This window comes from Typopeltis vanoorti, chromosome 23, assembly GCF_054136105.1.
Source record: "Typopeltis vanoorti isolate ZY-2024b chromosome 23, IOZ_Tvanoo_1.0, whole genome shotgun sequence".
In the NCBI taxonomy this organism is placed as follows: Eukaryota; Metazoa; Arthropoda; class Arachnida; order Uropygi; family Thelyphonidae; genus Typopeltis; species Typopeltis vanoorti.
The window spans coordinates 94,935,834-94,955,006 of record NC_143571.1 but is presented as its reverse complement, the minus strand read 5'-3'; the positions used below and the strand labels follow the sequence as shown (position 1 = coordinate 94,955,006).

At 35.6% G+C, this 19,173-nt stretch overlaps 1 protein-coding gene across 1 annotated transcript in view; it reads right to left on the bottom strand.

The window, feature by feature from the left end:
- side-VIII (sidestep VIII) overlaps positions 1-19,173 on the bottom strand; it is a 361,297-nt gene that overhangs the window by 28,025 nt on the left and 314,099 nt on the right. Inside the window, exon 7 of the mRNA XM_090412947.1 lies at positions 2,086-2,376. Coding sequence (XP_090269073.1) covers positions 2,086-2,376 — 291 coding nt within the window. The remainder of the gene's footprint in view (positions 1-2,085; positions 2,377-19,173) is intronic.

Here is a 19,173-nt window from a genome sequence, read left to right as displayed (position 1 = left end):
CACCTATCGTGTACCTTTTCGAGGTCTACAAAACGTGTCATAATCCTATGCTTTCTCAATTATTTGCCACAAATGAAATCTGAACTTCACATCCACTACTGACCTGCACCCAACTAGTTCTTATTCAAGTTTTTCTTCTAGAATAATTTTGAGCTTATTTTCAAGTATGCTTAGATAAATCGTACTTGGAAAACGTAGCAAAGAAATTCCTCTGTATTTCTCAAATTCAGTCAGTTTTATTATAGACGGAGATATGAGAGCTCTACTCCAATCACTGGGAATTAAATCATCTTACCAGGCCCTCAACATTAAACTGCAAAACTTTCGCACGTCCATATTTGAGCATTTGTCAAATGTCATCTACTCCATCTACTTTTCCACATTTCAAGTTTATGATTTTTTTTCATCATCGTCTTGGTTTACCTCATTACGAAACAAACTGACCGATGAACTGAATGCATCATATACGAAAAAAAAAGAGAGTAACGGATTAAAACTTTGATTACTTCCACAGTAATTCCAACCGCTTTCGAGCTGCTCTTACATAAATGCATTCGTTGTTAGTCTTTCTTAATTTTCTATTTTTGCATTTTCGCAACATTTTCTTAGCATCATATGCAACCCACATCCCGAACAATTAGAACAAAACGTTTGTTCCAATGTACTGTTCTTCTTGTTGTTATCACGTGAGGTTTCTATGAAAATACATTCTTCTAAGTTACATTCTTTGAAAATTCCTGGAATGAAGTCCTTAATTAGCCTGCATTTAGATTTACTCGTCTACAATAATAACAATATGCTCGTTTTAACATCTCTTTCTGCTTTCATTCTTTCCCAGTGACATCTACATAAGTATTTAAACCAGATTTTGTGACAAGATGAGAACTATTTGATTTGATAGCATTTATATGTTTAAATTAAAATTCATCGTTTTCATAGAATTTTCACAATAGAGAAAATGTCATCACTGCAGATCACGGAATCACAAATCAAAACTGGAATTAAGTAGTCAATAAAGAATATTCGGGTTCACCTTACACTGTGAATGCTGACCAGTTTCGCTGGAGGGATAAAACCTCACGTTTCGGCCGAATATGATGCTTTCTCCATATGAGATCTCATAAAGCTGAACGTGCTTATTAAGGTTCTCGCATCTTGGAAGGGATTCGAAAACAGAGACCTTTTCAGCCGAATGCGCAATCGAGGTGATGTCCTTTAATCAGCTGTCTAACGAATCGAGTACAGCAAACGTAATGAATATCTCTTCATTTATTGCGTCAAATCGATTGTACACTGCTGCGGTAAATGCTGAAGTAATCGTACTGGACATTATTTCCAGCATCGTTTGTAAGAGCAACTTAGTGACTAAATCAGTTTAGCATACAGAACTTGTCAAACTCATGTTAGTTTAGCGAAATCAAAATGGTCCTGTAAGCTCGCCTCAATTGACAATAGACACCATTAGACTACCTAACACGGGTGTTATACACTTACAGTTCAGTAGTTCTATTTCGCTTCCCGAGGCTTCCTCTAAATCCATTATCGTGTTCTCAACGAGAGCTGTCTGCTTGACTACTTCTCTCCTTGCTTGATATACCGTCTTGTCCTGCAAATGGTGGGATACATCCCGTCAGTTTTGCTGTTTATTTATTTGCATGGGAATCCTACTCACGAAAGTTTGTAAACAATAACTAATGTTCAAGCCACTTTAAGCCTCCACTGAACAACGAGTCTGGCATGGGGAAAAGAGAAGAAATTCATCAGTCACCTGAAGACATTCGAAAACATCGATGTCGACAGTGTAATTTGAACCCATGGCCTGTTGATTGGAGAATGAATATGTTACGTGATTTATTTATAGTAATATAGTTCCGTTTGTCGTGATCACATTTGATCAATTTCTCTCTTTCTTTCTTTTCTTTAACCTTCTTTATTTAAACTTCTCTTCCTCCGATCCTTTATACATATTTTGAAGACTTCCGACGTGAGGCTCTCACGTTGCATAGTTGAAGGCATTCTAGGAAACAAGTTTTGCAGAAACATGCAATAAAGAAAGGAACGGAATTGTTAAGAAAGCACACTTACATTGCACTCGTAGGACAACGGGGTTGCTCTCTCCTTCCCCTTCACTGTTCGCTGCCAGACATCTGTAATGCCCACGGCTAGAGCGGTGCACTTTCTGCAGAACGAGAGACTGGTTGCTAACAATAATTCCTGCCGATGTGTTGGTGTGCAGTTCCCGCCCCTCAAATCTCCAGCTGATTTCGGACACCCAAGGGTTGGCCCGTATGCTGCACTCCAGATAGACGTCGTTCCCTTCCTGGATGTGCGAATGGCGAAGCTTGCTGCCGAGCCTGAGGGTGAGCTGAGGTACATCTGAAAAATGCAAGAACTGGGTCAGACAAATTGAAGCAATTGAGATATTTCTACTTAATTACTACCAGTTAAAATCTAGGGAGTACACTTCATGAGTGTCTTAATAAATAAACCGCAACTACAAAAGGACAAAATAATAACGGGTCTTCCTGGCTTTCTTTTTCGCAGTACAAATATATCTGGCTGCGTCTGATTGCAGTGCGAGAAAAATCTGTGCCACGTAATTAATGGATGTCACAAGACAAGACATTTATTCTAAGAAAGGGAGGCAGTCGGAAATAGCGGCGGAGGAAAGAAGTACAAATCATGATGATTATTTGCTTTTGCAGGTCCCTTATTAAGATGTCAGCGGATATATCTTACGCTGTCAGAAAGCACGGTGTTCACAAAAGTTCACAACAGTCTCTTGTTGCACGCCCGTTTCGGAGAAAGAATTTTTGAAAATCAGTACGTTAGGAAGTGATCGAATAGGAACATCATGCAAAATGCCCAATTCTAGGAGGTAATTGCGGTTTTTCTTCTTCGTTTTCGGAATATCCTCTTTTCAAGATTTCTGTGACGTGTTAATTATAATGGAATATATTTATTGACATTCCAAGTAGAACAGAGACATGCAAGCATCGTGACCTGGGAGAAATCAGCAGCAGAAAAAATACCCAAGACAGAGCAGGATATTGCGAGTGAAAGAGCGATCATTCTTTTGGTATAGTAGGTTACGAAAACAACGTTCTCCAATGCGAAAATGCACTTTTGAAAATTTTCTGAAAGAGGCTTCATTTGGGATAAAGGCGCAATCAGAAAACATTTTCGGATAAATGAATTGATTCTCATACAGAGAGAAGCTGAGCGAAAAAAGGGAAAGCTTATTCACAAGAGGAATATAATCTCTATTTGTTTAATAACTTTTTAATTCAGTAGTGAAAGTTTTTCCTTTGTTTTATGAGATATTTATAAGATGAATTACAGAGACATGCAAGTCTCTGTAATTCTTCTATATTTACTTCTATATTTTCAGCAGAAAAATTAGCAGCATACTTGGTAAGAACATTTTTTCACTATTCATGTGTGTCCATCAGCAAAGAGCTTCAAATCGATGTTCCATTTAGTGCCATTGGTTGAGGAGACAGTTGAACACACAAATGGTGAGACACGTCTGCTGTGATACACTTCAAAGCAGGAACATCCTCTGCATTTCTTTTTCTGTGCTCAATTAATGGTCTACTCATCAAATGATTCCAAAAATATCACAAATATGCAATGGGCTACCGATTAGCTAGCATCCTTCTGATATTAATCCGCCGTGCATATAGGCCCTTATGGCCACGTTGATTTCCCGGATTGCTTTTCAGTAACCAGAACATTACGATAAGGTGGCTAGTTTCATGCTTTTATGTATACTTCTCTGAGTGAATTCTGTGAGTTCGTTCTCCTGGCTCATCACTCACAATGCCTCAAGTTTTCTATATAAAAAAAAATTCCAGGGAATAATAAAGGAACAGAATCATTAGTGACATCTTTGTTCTCGTCTTATGGTATTCTGTTACTTCAATATACATAGCTGAGCAATTTACAGTGTTTTATTCGGAATCGCCATCCTCTTACTGTTTCCCTCATTTAAGCATTACAAACGTGGTCTCATGACGTTTGGCTTCTGACACCTTTGGAATTTTTTTTTTTTTTCACATCAAAGTGTTTGGTGAAGTACAGTTGAAATTGCAGCAGTGGCAGAAATATTTTCTTAGGATCGACGATGGACTTGTGTTTTATGTTCTCTTATTCTGGTGTAAAATCGTTCTGTAAATCCACATTTTTTCACATAATGCTCGGTTGTTGGCCTGCTTTATGTTTTGTAAATCCTCCTTGTATACTAAGCTTTAAGTTTATTTTTAGACGGCACAAAGATCGAAACAGTGTGCATTGAGGGATTCTTGTTATACATATGAACAAAATTTTACTTATTTCTCCAGAAAGATAGTCTGGTCACTGCAGAATGCTTTCAAAATAAAAAAATTCCGATTCCTAAAAAATTATAAGCGGCGCTAGGAGTGTCCTAGGTTCGATTCCCGTCAACGACGCGAGGAGCTTAAGGAACTTCTTCAGACATAGCCAAGGTAGCTGGTCTTGGGCGTGTAGGGTTTCCAGGGTTTTATCCTCCAGTTTATCTGGGGTTTTTCATCCCGCAAGTAGGCAAACTGGTCTCGTGGAAACACACGGATTGCAGTCAGGAATACTGACCCAGCCATGGCCTGATTCGTCAGCTATGCCTGTCCCGAACCCGGATAAAATTTGGGGGAACTGAGATGATGCCGTACCTCCCGTAAATCGGACTCACGGCCGTTGTATCATCATACGATAATAATAATAATTATTATTATAAGCGGCGCTTATAAATGGTTCAAGAAGTGATACAAACGTTACATCCATTGTGTTAATCTCTAATAATATTATTTACTTACCTTCATCCGATGACAATGACTTCTTACGATGAGCAATAAACACAAAATTTAATAATCTGTCAGTACGGATGGCGGGTGGGTGCTGGAAGCACTAAACAGTGGGGTTCCGTTCTTGTAGCAGATTCTAACTTTGGAAACGATATCAAACCTTTGGTTTTAATAGACAATCCAGTTAAATAGAACCAAACATTGATTCCGTTAAACTAACAGGGAACGAAACTGTTGATTAATGGGTAATCAAAAATTCATCAATTTGCATTTTACATGAGTCGTTTGAGAGAAATTAAATTTACGGACTTCAACAACAATGCGGTCTATTTATATATCTTGATATTCAATTTGCACCGCTGAATGAAGCAACTAAAGAGTCATCCTTATTGTGTGACTAACGTAAAACATTGCAAACATTTTTTTAATGTTTAAAAGCAGTCAGCGCTTGTCATACAGCATCTAACTTTTTAGTATCATATAATAATAAAGCAATAAGAGTTTCACAGATGTTTGAGCCCAAGAGAGAACTGTGACAGACTGAATTTGTGTTATTTCTTTGACGTAAGCCTGACCGAGACGTACGCAAACGTGTTTCGAACTATGCTTCGATGCATGTTCATTCGTGCTTATGAGTTCCAATCGCTCGTAAGGGGAAAGTAACTAAGTAATAAAAAATTAAAACGTTACTGATGTTACTACTTCATAATCAGATATTTCCAAAAATCTGAAAATCGTACATAAAACTCCTAACCAGAAGCTATTATTTTATTACGAATTACAATCGAGTACATTTCAGTCTAAAGTAATTAATTTTAAAGCACATGTTTAGCAAATGGCTTTGCGCCATTTGCCAAACATTCCAACTGTTTACGTTTCATGAGATGACGGCCATCGTTTCCCGAGATTAACAAACGAGAGGTGCCTTTCGCAAGCACATTTTCTGAAGAAACTTATTCGGAATCAACTTCACATTTTCACACTCAGGCGTGTTGGTCGAATATCTTTGCTTCACCCAAATCTTATTAATGCTAGAACAGGAGTTAATTCTATCGGCACGAGTTGTTACCTATAGCAACTGCGAGTATTCTCTGGTGGGTTGCACGTTTTTGTTGGATTACAAAGATTAGTTTTCTGCGGGACAACTTTTTCACCTCTGTATAAGACCCACTAAACTCACCTTCGTCTGCAAAGCTCTTTGCGTCCTGAACAGCTTCGCATCCAGGTTTACAATGAAAGGACGTCGTCGTTTCGAAATTTAGAATAATTACGTGGAATAATTGATTGAGAAATGTTCAGCAGCATTGTTCTTAGCATGACATCGAACGAAAATCGTTTTTCCACGATTCGAATTGATTTCGTTGCCGTACTTCTTTATCAGTTCTTGAGTAGACGGGTTTCTTTAAACTGAATTTTGAAATCCCTCCAAAGACTTGTTGAGTTTATTCTGTGGTGCTTTTAATCGAACATTGAAGGGCGATATCCGACAAAAAGTTCCGCAAATTTGCAAACTGATACATCCGCTCAGGCTGGATGAAATTAAACGAACAAATTGCAAACGAACGATCGCTGGAAAGTCTTACATTTAATTTCAATTCGAGTAGTTTTTCCACTGAAACTGTTTAATTAAAACAAAGATTGTGAGAATCCGCTCTCTTTAATTTCTAGACAGAGTGGCGTTTGTTCGCTTGGTATAACTGGGAAACATTTTCAAGTTTGTACCACGAAATTGTTTCTTTGGAGAATTTTTGTTTCGAATCACCACATCAAATGTGGTGGCGGTGGTTCATCATATAATTTCATATTTATTTCAACGTTGGTGTAAATAAAAAGGACAGAAAAGCAAACGAAGAAAAAAAAAACTAAACTAATTCTAAATTAGGCCACGAGCTAAGTAGAAACTGCCAAAAGATTGTTTGTTACCGGAAACTGTAGATACTTAATCCATCAGAGTGGAGGAAAACAATGGCGCTTTTATTTGACATCAGGAATGATTTCACAGCAGACTAACAAAAATGAGACTCGAAGAATAACAATGATCTAAGGGCGGACTCCTGCTATTAGCAGTGAGCACATCTGGACATCAGAAACAAGAGTTTATGTTGTCAAACACGTGAACAGGATACAGTTGCGTCATAAATTCCAGTAGGAATTCAGCAAAGAAATGAAATACAGAAATGTACTTCATTAGAGCCGATGGCTCGAAATACTACAATTTCCCTCACTGTGCCATCACGAGTTCTGTAGCACAGCATTCCTCCTTATGTGTGGCGTGGGGAGGTATACGGAGAAAGCTTCTTGGTAGGTCTACACTCTAAATGCTTAATGGGAGGGGAGGGGAGAGTACTCGCCTGAAAACATCTGCGTTTGTTGCAGAAAGCAGTTGGGATCCTGAAACAGATCGTGCCGGAATGTAAGTGGTGGAACATTGATGATGGTTCAGAAATTTGTTTCGAATATTTTTATTTTCGCTTTCGGAGATGAACGTCCCGGCATCACTTTCCTTGCTCGCTTCCTCTTTTGATATTTTCAATTTCAGGATTTCTAAATTGTGTTTGTGTGAATGCACTTGTGCGAGTGCTCCTAGATAGTTTGAAAGCACAGCGCTCCAAGGACTCCTTTCCCCTCACTATCTTTTCAAACTATGGCAACTGTGCCACTGTTGCGTTTCCCACAACTGTTAAACATTTGCCATGCGGGTATCACTCCCCCCCCCCCCATCTGTGGCCAAGGGCTGCATAGAAAAGAATGCTGCTTGGCATTCTCTTGACTAAGAGAAGAAACTGTGTATGTCGTCGACAAAGTGGACACCGAAAAATAATGTCCGAAAGGCAAACTGTCATTTGAAGCCGATACCAATAATTTTATACCGCAAGTGGTGAAAAGTGAAGAAAGCGCAAAAAATATGGACGTGGACACGATTCAGAACATACAGACCAGTCCATTCGTTTCGACACTTCGCTGTCATGACTGAAACCCGTTCCTAGAAGTGACGTTGTTTTGTTCCCTTTCACTTTAGTTCGTAAGTTCGACACGCACGTTATTGCGATTCGGAAGAGAGAATGCGTTTACTCTAAACGCACCCTAATTAGCAGCAGTTAAATGCTCTGAAAATAAAATGTAAGAGGTGCTGATTAAGACAAATATCTGTATCTTGACGGTACATTTCAAAGTACGCTTGAGACTGCGAACTGAAATCTCTTATGACGCTTCAGGCAGTTATTGAATCATCGCTCCTCGAGCCTTTCAAACAGGAACGATGGAGGTTGAATGACCATCTAAGGTGGAGTGCGTGACCTTTTTTGCAGCAGCCTTATCGCTTAGCCACACCCAGTTCGTCAGCAATTTACCTTATCTCAAAAAAGCAGTTTCCTTCTTTTTGCTACAGACATTTCGCTTTTATTAACTTCCTTATCTTTCGGTCTTCCCGTTGAAATTAGTCACTGCAGTGGTCTACCCCGAAATTACATTATTCCCTTACAATATTTCATGCTGTCTGACATTTGCTTCTTTACTGAAAACAGCTTTGATAAAGTTCCATCACCAGCCTTTCCCCTCCTATGGTATATTCTGTTAATAATAATAATAATAAATATTAAATGCCGCGTATATACGTGCTTCTGTAAATTGATTTTGAGTACAGTGTTTCATAAGTACTCTGAAACTTCTTGTGCAAGACGATGCGAAAACAAAACTAAATAAGATAAATAACAGTAATTATAATTAAAGCAAAATTCTTTGATGTGTCCAAATTAAAAGCGCCAATGATCGATCGCTGACAAGAAGTTGAAATTTTCTGAAATCTCTCAGCTTATTTTATTTCGTATTCGTTAGGATAAGGTTTCAAATACTTTGGGCGGGATAGATGGGTCATTCAAGTTTGGCCAATTAGCCTTCAACGATCTGAGCACGACAGATTGACGTTTCGTCTTTTCTTTTCTTAGATGTAATGTAATATTTTTGAGATTTTTGAATCAAACAAAGATGTACTGCAGCTTTCGCTTTTTCTCATCGCCATTAGAAATACAAATTATAATACAATTAAAAGTGCAAATAAATACAAAGACATGAATAAAACCATTACATCGCGTTAAGTTTTAAATTTTCCGAATTTATAAAACAAAGACATCACATACAAACGAAAGGCAAAGCTCATCCTGGTTACAAAATGGATAACAGTTACACAAATCAATGTACAGAAAACATAATAGCGCAGCGCACAAAGATATTGACAGCAACATATAGAAGATAATATATATACTCGCAGAATAAAGACAGTGTAGATTACTAATTAAGTGAAATTTTTGCGATGGTTAATTTCTCACAATTTGTTTAGAATAATTACTTATTCTAAACAAATCTTCAGTATTCTTGTAGAAATTTAAGTATTCTCTGAAAACGTTTTACTCCTATTTGTATAAGTTGGTTTCGTATTAAAATCTTTTGTTCCGAAAATCATTAGAGATTTTTGGAACAAAAGAGATATTATTTTGTGTATTATTTCTGTTTTGTTTTCGGGGTTAGATATTTAAGACTACGTTTTTGCAGAAGTAATTAAATACCAATTTATATCTAAAATAAGCTATTATTATTATTATTATTATTATTATTATTATTATTATTATTATTATTATTACCTGACACCTGCAAAGAGTCCAAGGACTTATCGAGGAAGAGCTCTTCATTCTACAACTCTCCGTCTTCACTACTTAATCCACCAACAACATAGAGCGCCGCTATTATTTACAAACAACGCCGTCTACTGTCCATCACCACCAACACCACCACTAGTATTTTTTATTTATTTATTTTCTTTTATTTATTTATTTTATTTTTTATTTTTTTGTCTGTACATTGCGTGCGTTTTTGTGGCCGATGTGCGTGCACGCCGGATGAAAAACTCGAGTTCCAGTGAGAAAAATACCTGCTAATCGGCTAATTAACCTTCAACTGAAGTGAGAGAGACAGAAAGAGAGAGAGAGAGAAAGAAACATATCAATACTGCTTTCGACAGAACGAGAAAGGTACTTAGATCTTTTTCAATCGAATGGTGCAACGTACCGTCACCTTCCAATTATGCTACGAAGACACTAAATTACGGTATTCACGTTTTCAATCTCCATGTAATTAGCAATTTGGTTAGCTTTACAATTCCAGTTATGTGGGGATGAAAAAACTGGTTTTGGTAACAGGTGTATTTCTGATTTTAAAAATTATAAATAATACTTTTTCAGTAAGTTTATTCAATAAAACCAATTTGTCGCTGTTTTCAGATCAATTCTGATCATGGATTGCATTTCATGCACAGAATTTACTGGGATATCTTCAAATTTTAGGGATAACTGTAGGTCACAGAAATCTTTATTGTAAATTATAAATGCCCAAGCACAGAACCACAATTTAGCTGAATGAAATCACAATAGCTTTTGTTAATTTTTACTGCTTGTTCTCTTGAAGTTAAATAACTTTTAAACCAGTTTCGAGCACAATCTCCATTTTGTTTTTAAAATATAAAATATCGTGGGATGTCAAAAATTTCGTAGCAGTCTAGAAATACTACTAATGTTTATTTGTGTTGGTCTTGTGATGAATAAATAAATGAATTGTGCAGTTCAGCACAATTGGGTCGGTACTTAGTTTCTGTCTAAATCCATACTAGTTATTGTTTTTTTCCTAAAACATTTACCAATTTTTATTAATTGCTCTAATTGCACTGCTCAAAACAATTAGGGGATATTTTAGTTTCTGTTGAAGGGGATGTTCAATCACAAAGTTCGACTTCGAAGACAGAAACTGTTTCACAGGCAGCGCACACTACGCAGCTTATTGTCGTCAATCAACAGAAACCAATTGGTGTAACTGTTGGGTACTTTATACATTTCTTACTTATGGATAGGGTGTAATTGATGACATGTTGTTTAAATAATCCATATTTATTACAAAAATATATATATACATTTTAGCGTGAAATAATTTTAACAAGAATAACAACAAGTATAGCCCCAAACGCTTTTGTTAATTTTTAATAGGGCGTATGGTCGCCATTCACAGCCAAAACAGTGGTACATCTTGATTGCATGGACCGGATAAGATGATCAAACAGTTCTTGTGGAATATTTCCCCGTTCTTCTGTGAGAGCAATTTCGAGCTCTAAAAGCGATCGTGGACAGAGAAAAAATAATGTGGACAGAGAAAATTAAAAACGAAGATGTTTTTTAAAGAAAGCAAAACTGAAACGATCATTAATGAAAATCATTAAAGAAGAACGAAAACTTAAATATTTTGGACATCTAACTAGACAAGAAGGCATTCAGAAATTAATATTAGAAGGGAAACTGAATGGAAAAAAGAGAGAGAGGTAGATCCAGAAGAATGTTATTTGAAGACATTAAGGACTGGACTGGCTTTAATTACCATAAATGTTCCAGAGCCGCAAAAAAAAGAAAGAAAACAGTTTCATGACATGGTTGCCAACATCATTCTAGTGGATGACACTTGAAGAATAATAATAAGAAGAAGATGAATAAATAGTGAATTTATTGAACTATTGCGAGACAAATTCCAAGCAGCATGTGACAGAATAAACTCGAAGTTAAAGAGTGTTAGATGTAATTATAGTTTAGGGAGGGGGGGTTCAGTTAAAGACGTATCTATTCTGCCTCTGGTTGGTGACAGTCATCATGCGTTACTCATTGAGAAGTGCCTGATTGCTGAATGTTCCTTTCAGAAACGGTTACGTGCTATACTAAAAAGTAACAAATTATGATCAAGTGAAGAGTATGCTGGGTGCTACTATATCGTATCGGTCCTTGCATGTAAAGATATCGAAAGTACATGGAAAATGTTCAAAAATACTTTAATAATGCAATACAGGAATGTGTCCTCGAGATGATTTAAAGAATAAATAGGATAGGAGTGAAATAGATGGTAAACGTATTAAGCAACAGACTCATAAAAATATGTAGCAGGAATGCCGTGTGAATAAGAATGATGATAGTTATGAAAATTATAAGGATCAAGCTAGAAGTGTCACAATTGTTGTTCAGAATGCTGTCTGGGCGAAACGAAACTGGTTCTGCAAGCTAAATACAATACAAAAGAATAACTCTACTGAATGCACATGCCGTGGGGTTGACAGATTCAGAAGAGGTTGTGCAACTAATGAGTGCCCATTTTTCTAAAAGCCATCAACCTGGGGGTATGCAACATTGCACTCACTGCTGCTTCTTTATTGGATGAAGAAACTCAGGTGAATCAGGAGATACTACAGCAGTTGCACACACAAACAAAACAATAAGAATTTGGCAATGGGGACTGATGATATCAGCACGGATGCTGAAAGAGTGTTCAACTGAACACTGAACAATTTTATCTTTGATTCCTTGTGCTCATACTGTAACTGGAATTTATTTATTTATTTTTCTTTAGTATTAGTAATTTTAAGCAACGGATATGAGACAAATAACGTTTTGAACTCGCCGTAGCATTTTCTGTTAGAAACTTCTTTTGCCAGCACAACAAATAAATAGTTATTTCTTATTATTTCAAATGAATATTAGCTCTGTAATATATACTTTGTTAGTTTCTATGTTACCTTTTATTTGACTGTAATATTATTAACAAATTGTATTTTCTGAAACTAACATACAGAAAATAAATAAATAAAGTGAAAAACACAGTTTTTTTCTTTCAAATTGAATGATTATTTTCTGTATTTTACTTTTAAAATTCAGTTTAACTACATATTCTAACAGAATAACTGAGCAAATTTAATGAATAAATAAAATGTATGTGAACGTATTTTCCAACACTGTAGATTTCTCATTAAGTCTTATCTTAAAGATATCTCTCTTATCTGGTCACCAATTTGTTGTACGTAGGTGAGAAATCGTGTGTTTAGGTTGGAACTCTTGGTTCCCATGGGAAATTATTTCTGTAGTAAATTAATGCTTACATTTTTTTAAAATAAATCAATATGACTATTAATTTTACCTTCAATTCCTTGTGCTCTTGATCTATTTCTGTAACTGGAATTAATTTATTTGATTTATTTTTTCTTTAGCATTGGTAATTTTAATTAACGGATATGAGAGAAACAAGGTTTTGAACTCTCCATCGTTTTTCTACAGCAATCTTTTTAAGAGTTTTAGTAAAGTGTCATTGGTTTAAAATACCTAATGGTTCTGTAAAATAACCAAATTCTAACAGTATTGTGACTTTTCAGGTGAAATCTTCTCCACTAAAATTCTGGCTATTAATTTAACCACCTCACCGGCCATTATGGATCAAATACAGATACGCATACACTTCGTATGCATCACATATTTCAAAGTAATATCAATGGTATTAAAATTTTAATATGCACTTCGCATCCATGATAAACTCGACATCTATAGACATCTTCACTGGTAGCATGGTTAATACCCTATTATTCCTTTTGCTTCCAAGAGTTGACAGTTTCGTGAAATATTTGAGGGCTTGAATGAACAAATAAGACTTTTAATTCCCTAAGTCAAAAAAAGTCTCTGGTTACTTTGTGGCATAACATTTCACAAGGAAAAAAAAATGTTATGTTTTTACTTAAATTTGTATAACACATCGACACCCAATTTGATCATTTAAATTTACACATTTTATATGAATGAAATATTATTTACAAATTGTATTTACTGTATCTAACATACAGAAAATAAATAAATTGAAAAATACATCAAAGGTTTTTTCCCATGCTTGTGGAATTGCCATCATGTGGTTTTTGACAATGTGACTCTCATCTGAAAGTTAATTTTTCATTTGGCGTTTGTTGGGAATTTATTACTGTAGTAAAATTAAGGTTTGCATATTTAATTTTTTGAAACCAATACATATACTTCTGAGAATTATTAAAAGCACAGAATCTTTCGTTATGTTTCCAAAAGCATTTACAAGTACATGTTATGTTTTCATTTTGGGCATCCAATTTCATTTAAATCAAGAACAGGCCTCCCTATTAATCTGGTTAATGTTTTTGATTTTTCTCTTCCTTTGGCAAGTAATATTTGATATTTGCATGTTGATTCTATCATCCAATTTCTTAGTTTGTCCAGAGATAGTGAACCAATTTCCCACTTCAACTGATGGGTATATTTTATTAACCAAGAATTCTGTTTTTAACTCTTTCAGGTAATTTTTTCCAACTACAAGGTGATTTTGTCAATGCATATCTTACAATAGATCCATCAGAAATACAAATTTCTTTAGGAAATAAATTTGAACTCTTATTCAAAAGAAATTGTCAATGAATTAATGCAATGATTACTGAAAATGCATATATTTCACCCACTGTCGATTTTTCATAAACGCTTTCCTTCATTCTTCTTCTTCTTAGATTACTTCATATGGCACCACAAATAAATAGTTATTTATTATTATTATTATTATTATTATTATTATTATTATTATTATTATTATTATTATTATTATTATTATTATTATTATTATTATTTCACTGATTATTAGCTCTGATCGTATATTTTATGTTAACATTCTGTTACAAAATGCTAAACAATTAGAACTTTTCACACAGAAACTTTCAAAGAATTTTGTGGCCCACCCATTATTTTTACATTACCAAACACAAAACACCACAACACAAAGCAGCAGCATCAGTGGATGAACGATTACCTTAAATCCAAATTACTCGACTCTATGGTATTTTCTTATAGTAGTGTTTACCCTTACTATACGCCCTACCCTGACGGTTGCTTCAAAAATGAACCTTTTGCACAGATGGCTCAATGACATATTTTCACATGGTGCTGGATATACTGTTGGTGTGTTTTTATCTTACTTTGTGTGGGAAAAGGTAAAATTTGTATTTGTGTTATCTGGAGAGTACAAACATTTCTAGAATACCAAACTTTAAGAGATAGAGTCAGGTTTTGGGTTAATTATCTGCTATCTCTCTGTAAAACAACCATATTCTAACAGTTTGTATTTTCGATTATGTGAATGAATTGTTTTCAGATAACTCAAACAATGTCAATAGCTAGCATTAGACAATTTCTAACATAATCAATACATGGATATCAGTTTTCAACACTTTTTTTTCCAGTTCCTAGCATTAATTTCACAGTTGTGATTTTTTTTAATATAATTGAACAGATTGCATTAAGATATAAAGTTGTGGATTTAAATATTAAGTTCTAATCGTAATAACTGAGTAAAAAATTTACTGTGGAAAAACACAACAACAAAAGTACACATCTTTGTTCATTTAAGTTTACAAATGCATATTTTATTTTGCTGAAATACTATTTACAAGTATATTCACTGAGAATAATTTGAAACATGTAATTACCTAAAAATATTTCGCAATATTTAGTTTAGACTCTTAACATTTTCCAAAGAGTTCAATGAATAAAATTTTTGTTACTGACTGTTTCTTGGTTACATTATATGAAAATAGCTGGTCATGCAAAAGAGTTTTTAAAACAGATACCATGGTAACCACACTTCCATAAATTTGATATTTTGTCAGTCTGGAAATGACACCATGCCTGCCTAATCATTCTGTGTATTCTTTTGTCAGCAAATATACACATTTTTTGTAAAATGTTCGTAAATGTCTTAAAATAAAGAATCTTTATCGAATTGGATAAAAACTTGAGAGTCTAATTTTACCATTGATGAATTTAAATGATTAGCAATACTTTTCCCCATGATACGAATAGATGGTAATTCAGTTTACAAAAATAGTAAATGAATATCAATGTCATACATTTTTGGTGAAAATCTCTCAGCTTCTTCACAACTAATAAAAAAACTTTACTTCTATCAGCTCCTGTATCATCACGTATTAGTTCCCCATCTTGGCATTTCAGAATATAACACTCACCAAGGTCCATTTCATAGTCAACTCTCCTTTGAAAGTAGCCTAGGGTATCAGACCACTTCTTGCATAACTTTTCCCAAGTGGTCCTGGATAAATGCATCACAATGTATGTGTCTTCTAAAATAATAATCGGTTTCCATCCTTTTAGAGCTAAGTGAAGAGTTTTGTCTCATACTATTTTTCTGAAGAAAGAAAATTTCAATGACTTTTGTGGCTCACCCATTATTTTACTTGATTTCCTGGATACGAATCACCACAACACAATACGATAGCTGCACGGGATGAATGAATTGCCATAACTGCAAAGACACTTGACTTGTTTGTTTTTCCTTATAGTACTGTTTACCTGACCCTTCACCCTGACTGTTCCTTCCAAAATGAAACTTTCATGCAGATGATTCATGGACATGTTTCTACATGCTGTTGGATATGATGTTGATGTGAGATTATCTTACTTTGAGACATCATAGGACAAATCTTATTTCTGTGGCTTGAAGGGTATTCTATATTATTGTCCTAATTATGTTAAGTATTTTATCCTCAAAAAGTGTTTTTGATGTTAGACATGTGACTATTTCTCTCCTTCATATGTCTGAAATTGTTGGGATGGGGAAAAAATAGCATTAAGTGGTGGAAGTGAAACATTCGTCAAGAGGGTGACAAAGGTCTTCCCTGCAATCCCCCCACCTAACCCCATCACCCCCTATTCTCCCCTCTCTCCTCCAGAAGATGTCTGCTCAGCCTGGTGGAGATGAGCGAGCTCATCTTTTGCAGATATCTTTTAGTGATCTCACCTCCAACTGATACTGATAACTTTGGAGGAAAAAATAATAGCATTAGGTGGTGGAAGTGAAAGGCTAGTCAAGAGGGTGACAGAGGTCTTCCCTGCAATAGCCCCCTCACCCATTCTCCTCCAGAGAATGTCTGCTCAGCCTCGTGGAGATGTGAGAGCTCATTATTTGCGGATATCTTTTAGTGATGTCATTTCCAACTGATTTCCAAGCTCAAAACACTGCCGCCATCACGAATTTCTCTAAGAATTCCCACCTATTAACAGGAAAGAAATACCCTAAAATGTATTGGAAAATTAGTACAGCCATCTATAGAAGAAAAAAAACTGTATGTTTGAGTGACATCAGCATATAATTAAATTCAAATATTCACGTCATGATTCCTTATCTTATCTTGATCTTGATCTTGTCAGTAGTGTCGCACCAATCACGACACGATTCCTTATCCACTAATATATCTCCCTTTTCCATTCAAAACAATAACGTCACTTACAGCTAACAAATGACGTCACTTATTTACAAATAACAAATGACGCCACTTATATTCATATGATAACAACAAACTTTCACGTCACGATCCTTATCTTATCTTGATCTTGATCTGTTCAAAAGTGTCCCACCAATTCTGACACGATTCCTTATCCACTGATATATATTTCTTTCCATTCAAAACAATAACGTCCCTTATTTACAACTAACAAATGTCGTCACTTATTTATAACTAACAAATGACGTCACTTATCTACATCTCATAACAACAAACATTCACGTCATGATTCCTAATCTTATCTTGATCTTGATCTGGTCAGAAGTGCGCCACCAATCACAACACGAATCCTTATCTCTACCATCACCCATAATTCCATATGCGAACCAAAACACAAGAACTCACGTCACTGACACATGTGCCCCCAGCGAAATTCCAAACATTCCAAACCCATGACGTCACAGACAATGGCTTCATCAAATGAACAAGCAATCACGTTACGATTCCTTATCTTATCTTGATCTTGATCTGGTCAGAAGTGACCCTACTACTAATAGGCTGAGATTGTTGGCATTTGAAATGCTGCCAGATTAATGTTAATAGAAATAAGGTCATACATTTGGTGTGATTAGATATCCAACATCGTATTATATTGGTAGGATTATACTAGAGGAGGCTGATCAGGCGAGCCGTCTTAGAGACTTAGTAGACAGGGAGTTGAAATTCAAGGTCATATATCAAAGATTGTAAATTAAACTCAGAGAATAATTGCAATTCTGAAACTAACCTTGACATGTGAAGATAAGGAAGCGATTTTCTCTTTTCAAGGCCTTGATAAGACATAACTTGGACTATTGCGCTCAGGTCTGGTCTCCTTCGTGATTTTCGTCGAGATTCTGATACACGAGAGAGAGAGAGAGCGCAAAGGCGAGTGTAAAAAATGATATCAGTATTGTGGAATACTGATAGAAACCTTTGAAAGGGTTATGCAGAATTTTAGTAAATGGAATTTTTCATTTTCTGGAGGGTGAGGAAAGGACGCAACGGCATCCTTTGAAGTTGGAACGAATGCTGTCAAGAAGGAGTTGATTTTTCTCTCATAGATTGGTACGTGATTGAAATGGATTTCCTCTGAATATTTTGTGTGTAAGCAGTGTGAAGTGGATGCTGCGGGCGACATCCACTTTACTGTGAAGTCTCACCGCGGTGAGATGGATGTTGAAGGAGTTCCCGCTGAAGTTGTTGAATTCTCTCCTGGATTTGGTAACTTTATGAGGCCTTGCATTGTTATGCAAGAGAAATACTCCTATTATCAGTTGACCTGGACATTCTCGGCCAATCCTCTCCTTAGGTTTCAATAAAATTTCACAGTACGAAGTTGAAATTCACATTTTCACCACTATTATGAAAATGGACTACTCCTTGGAATCCGAAATGACTAAGCGTTTCCACTAAAGGAATAACCTTGAACCATTGTTACTAGTGATGTAGGATATTTATGGAAACATCGAACCCCATACAAGATGCATTTCATTAGGTGGCCATCTGAAAACTAACAAAGGAGGATGGGCTGAAATTTTGGAATTAGCCGATCAAATCGTATTTTATACTGGGTAGCAGCACAAAAAAGTGATAATGTAGCGTAATGGTGTTCTGGCTGAGAGGTTTAAACCATTAAAATCGTTTAAACTGAGCTGTTTAAACCAGGATCCTTCATTGGGGAACGAGAACCACAGTAAAAGACATCAAAAACGGATAATTTTGACCTTTGCAGAATTGAAAATCGACGCAGTAAATGTAAGATATATTCGACAGAGATGCGATGTGAGCTTTGATTTGCAGACAGAGAAAAAATAATGACCAATAATATGTTGCATTTGGGCAATACTGGTCAATGGAAGGAATAAATTGCTATGGTGACCAACAGCACTAAACACGAAGATAAACTTCTTGAATGTGAAAACATTTCCGGTAGTGTAATACGGGCAAATTTCAAAATACAAAATAGGCCATTCAGATGTATTTGTAAGATGGTCCCACCGAAAGTTCTAGTAATTAAGAAGCGAAGTAGATTTACGAGTGATTAGAGATAACAACTGCCATTTAGAAAAATTAAAAGATGTCTCTTGTTGGTGGTCTGAACCAGTGGTCTCCAAAGTGTGGTACTAATATAGACAAAGACTTTATAAAGCTCCTCCTCCT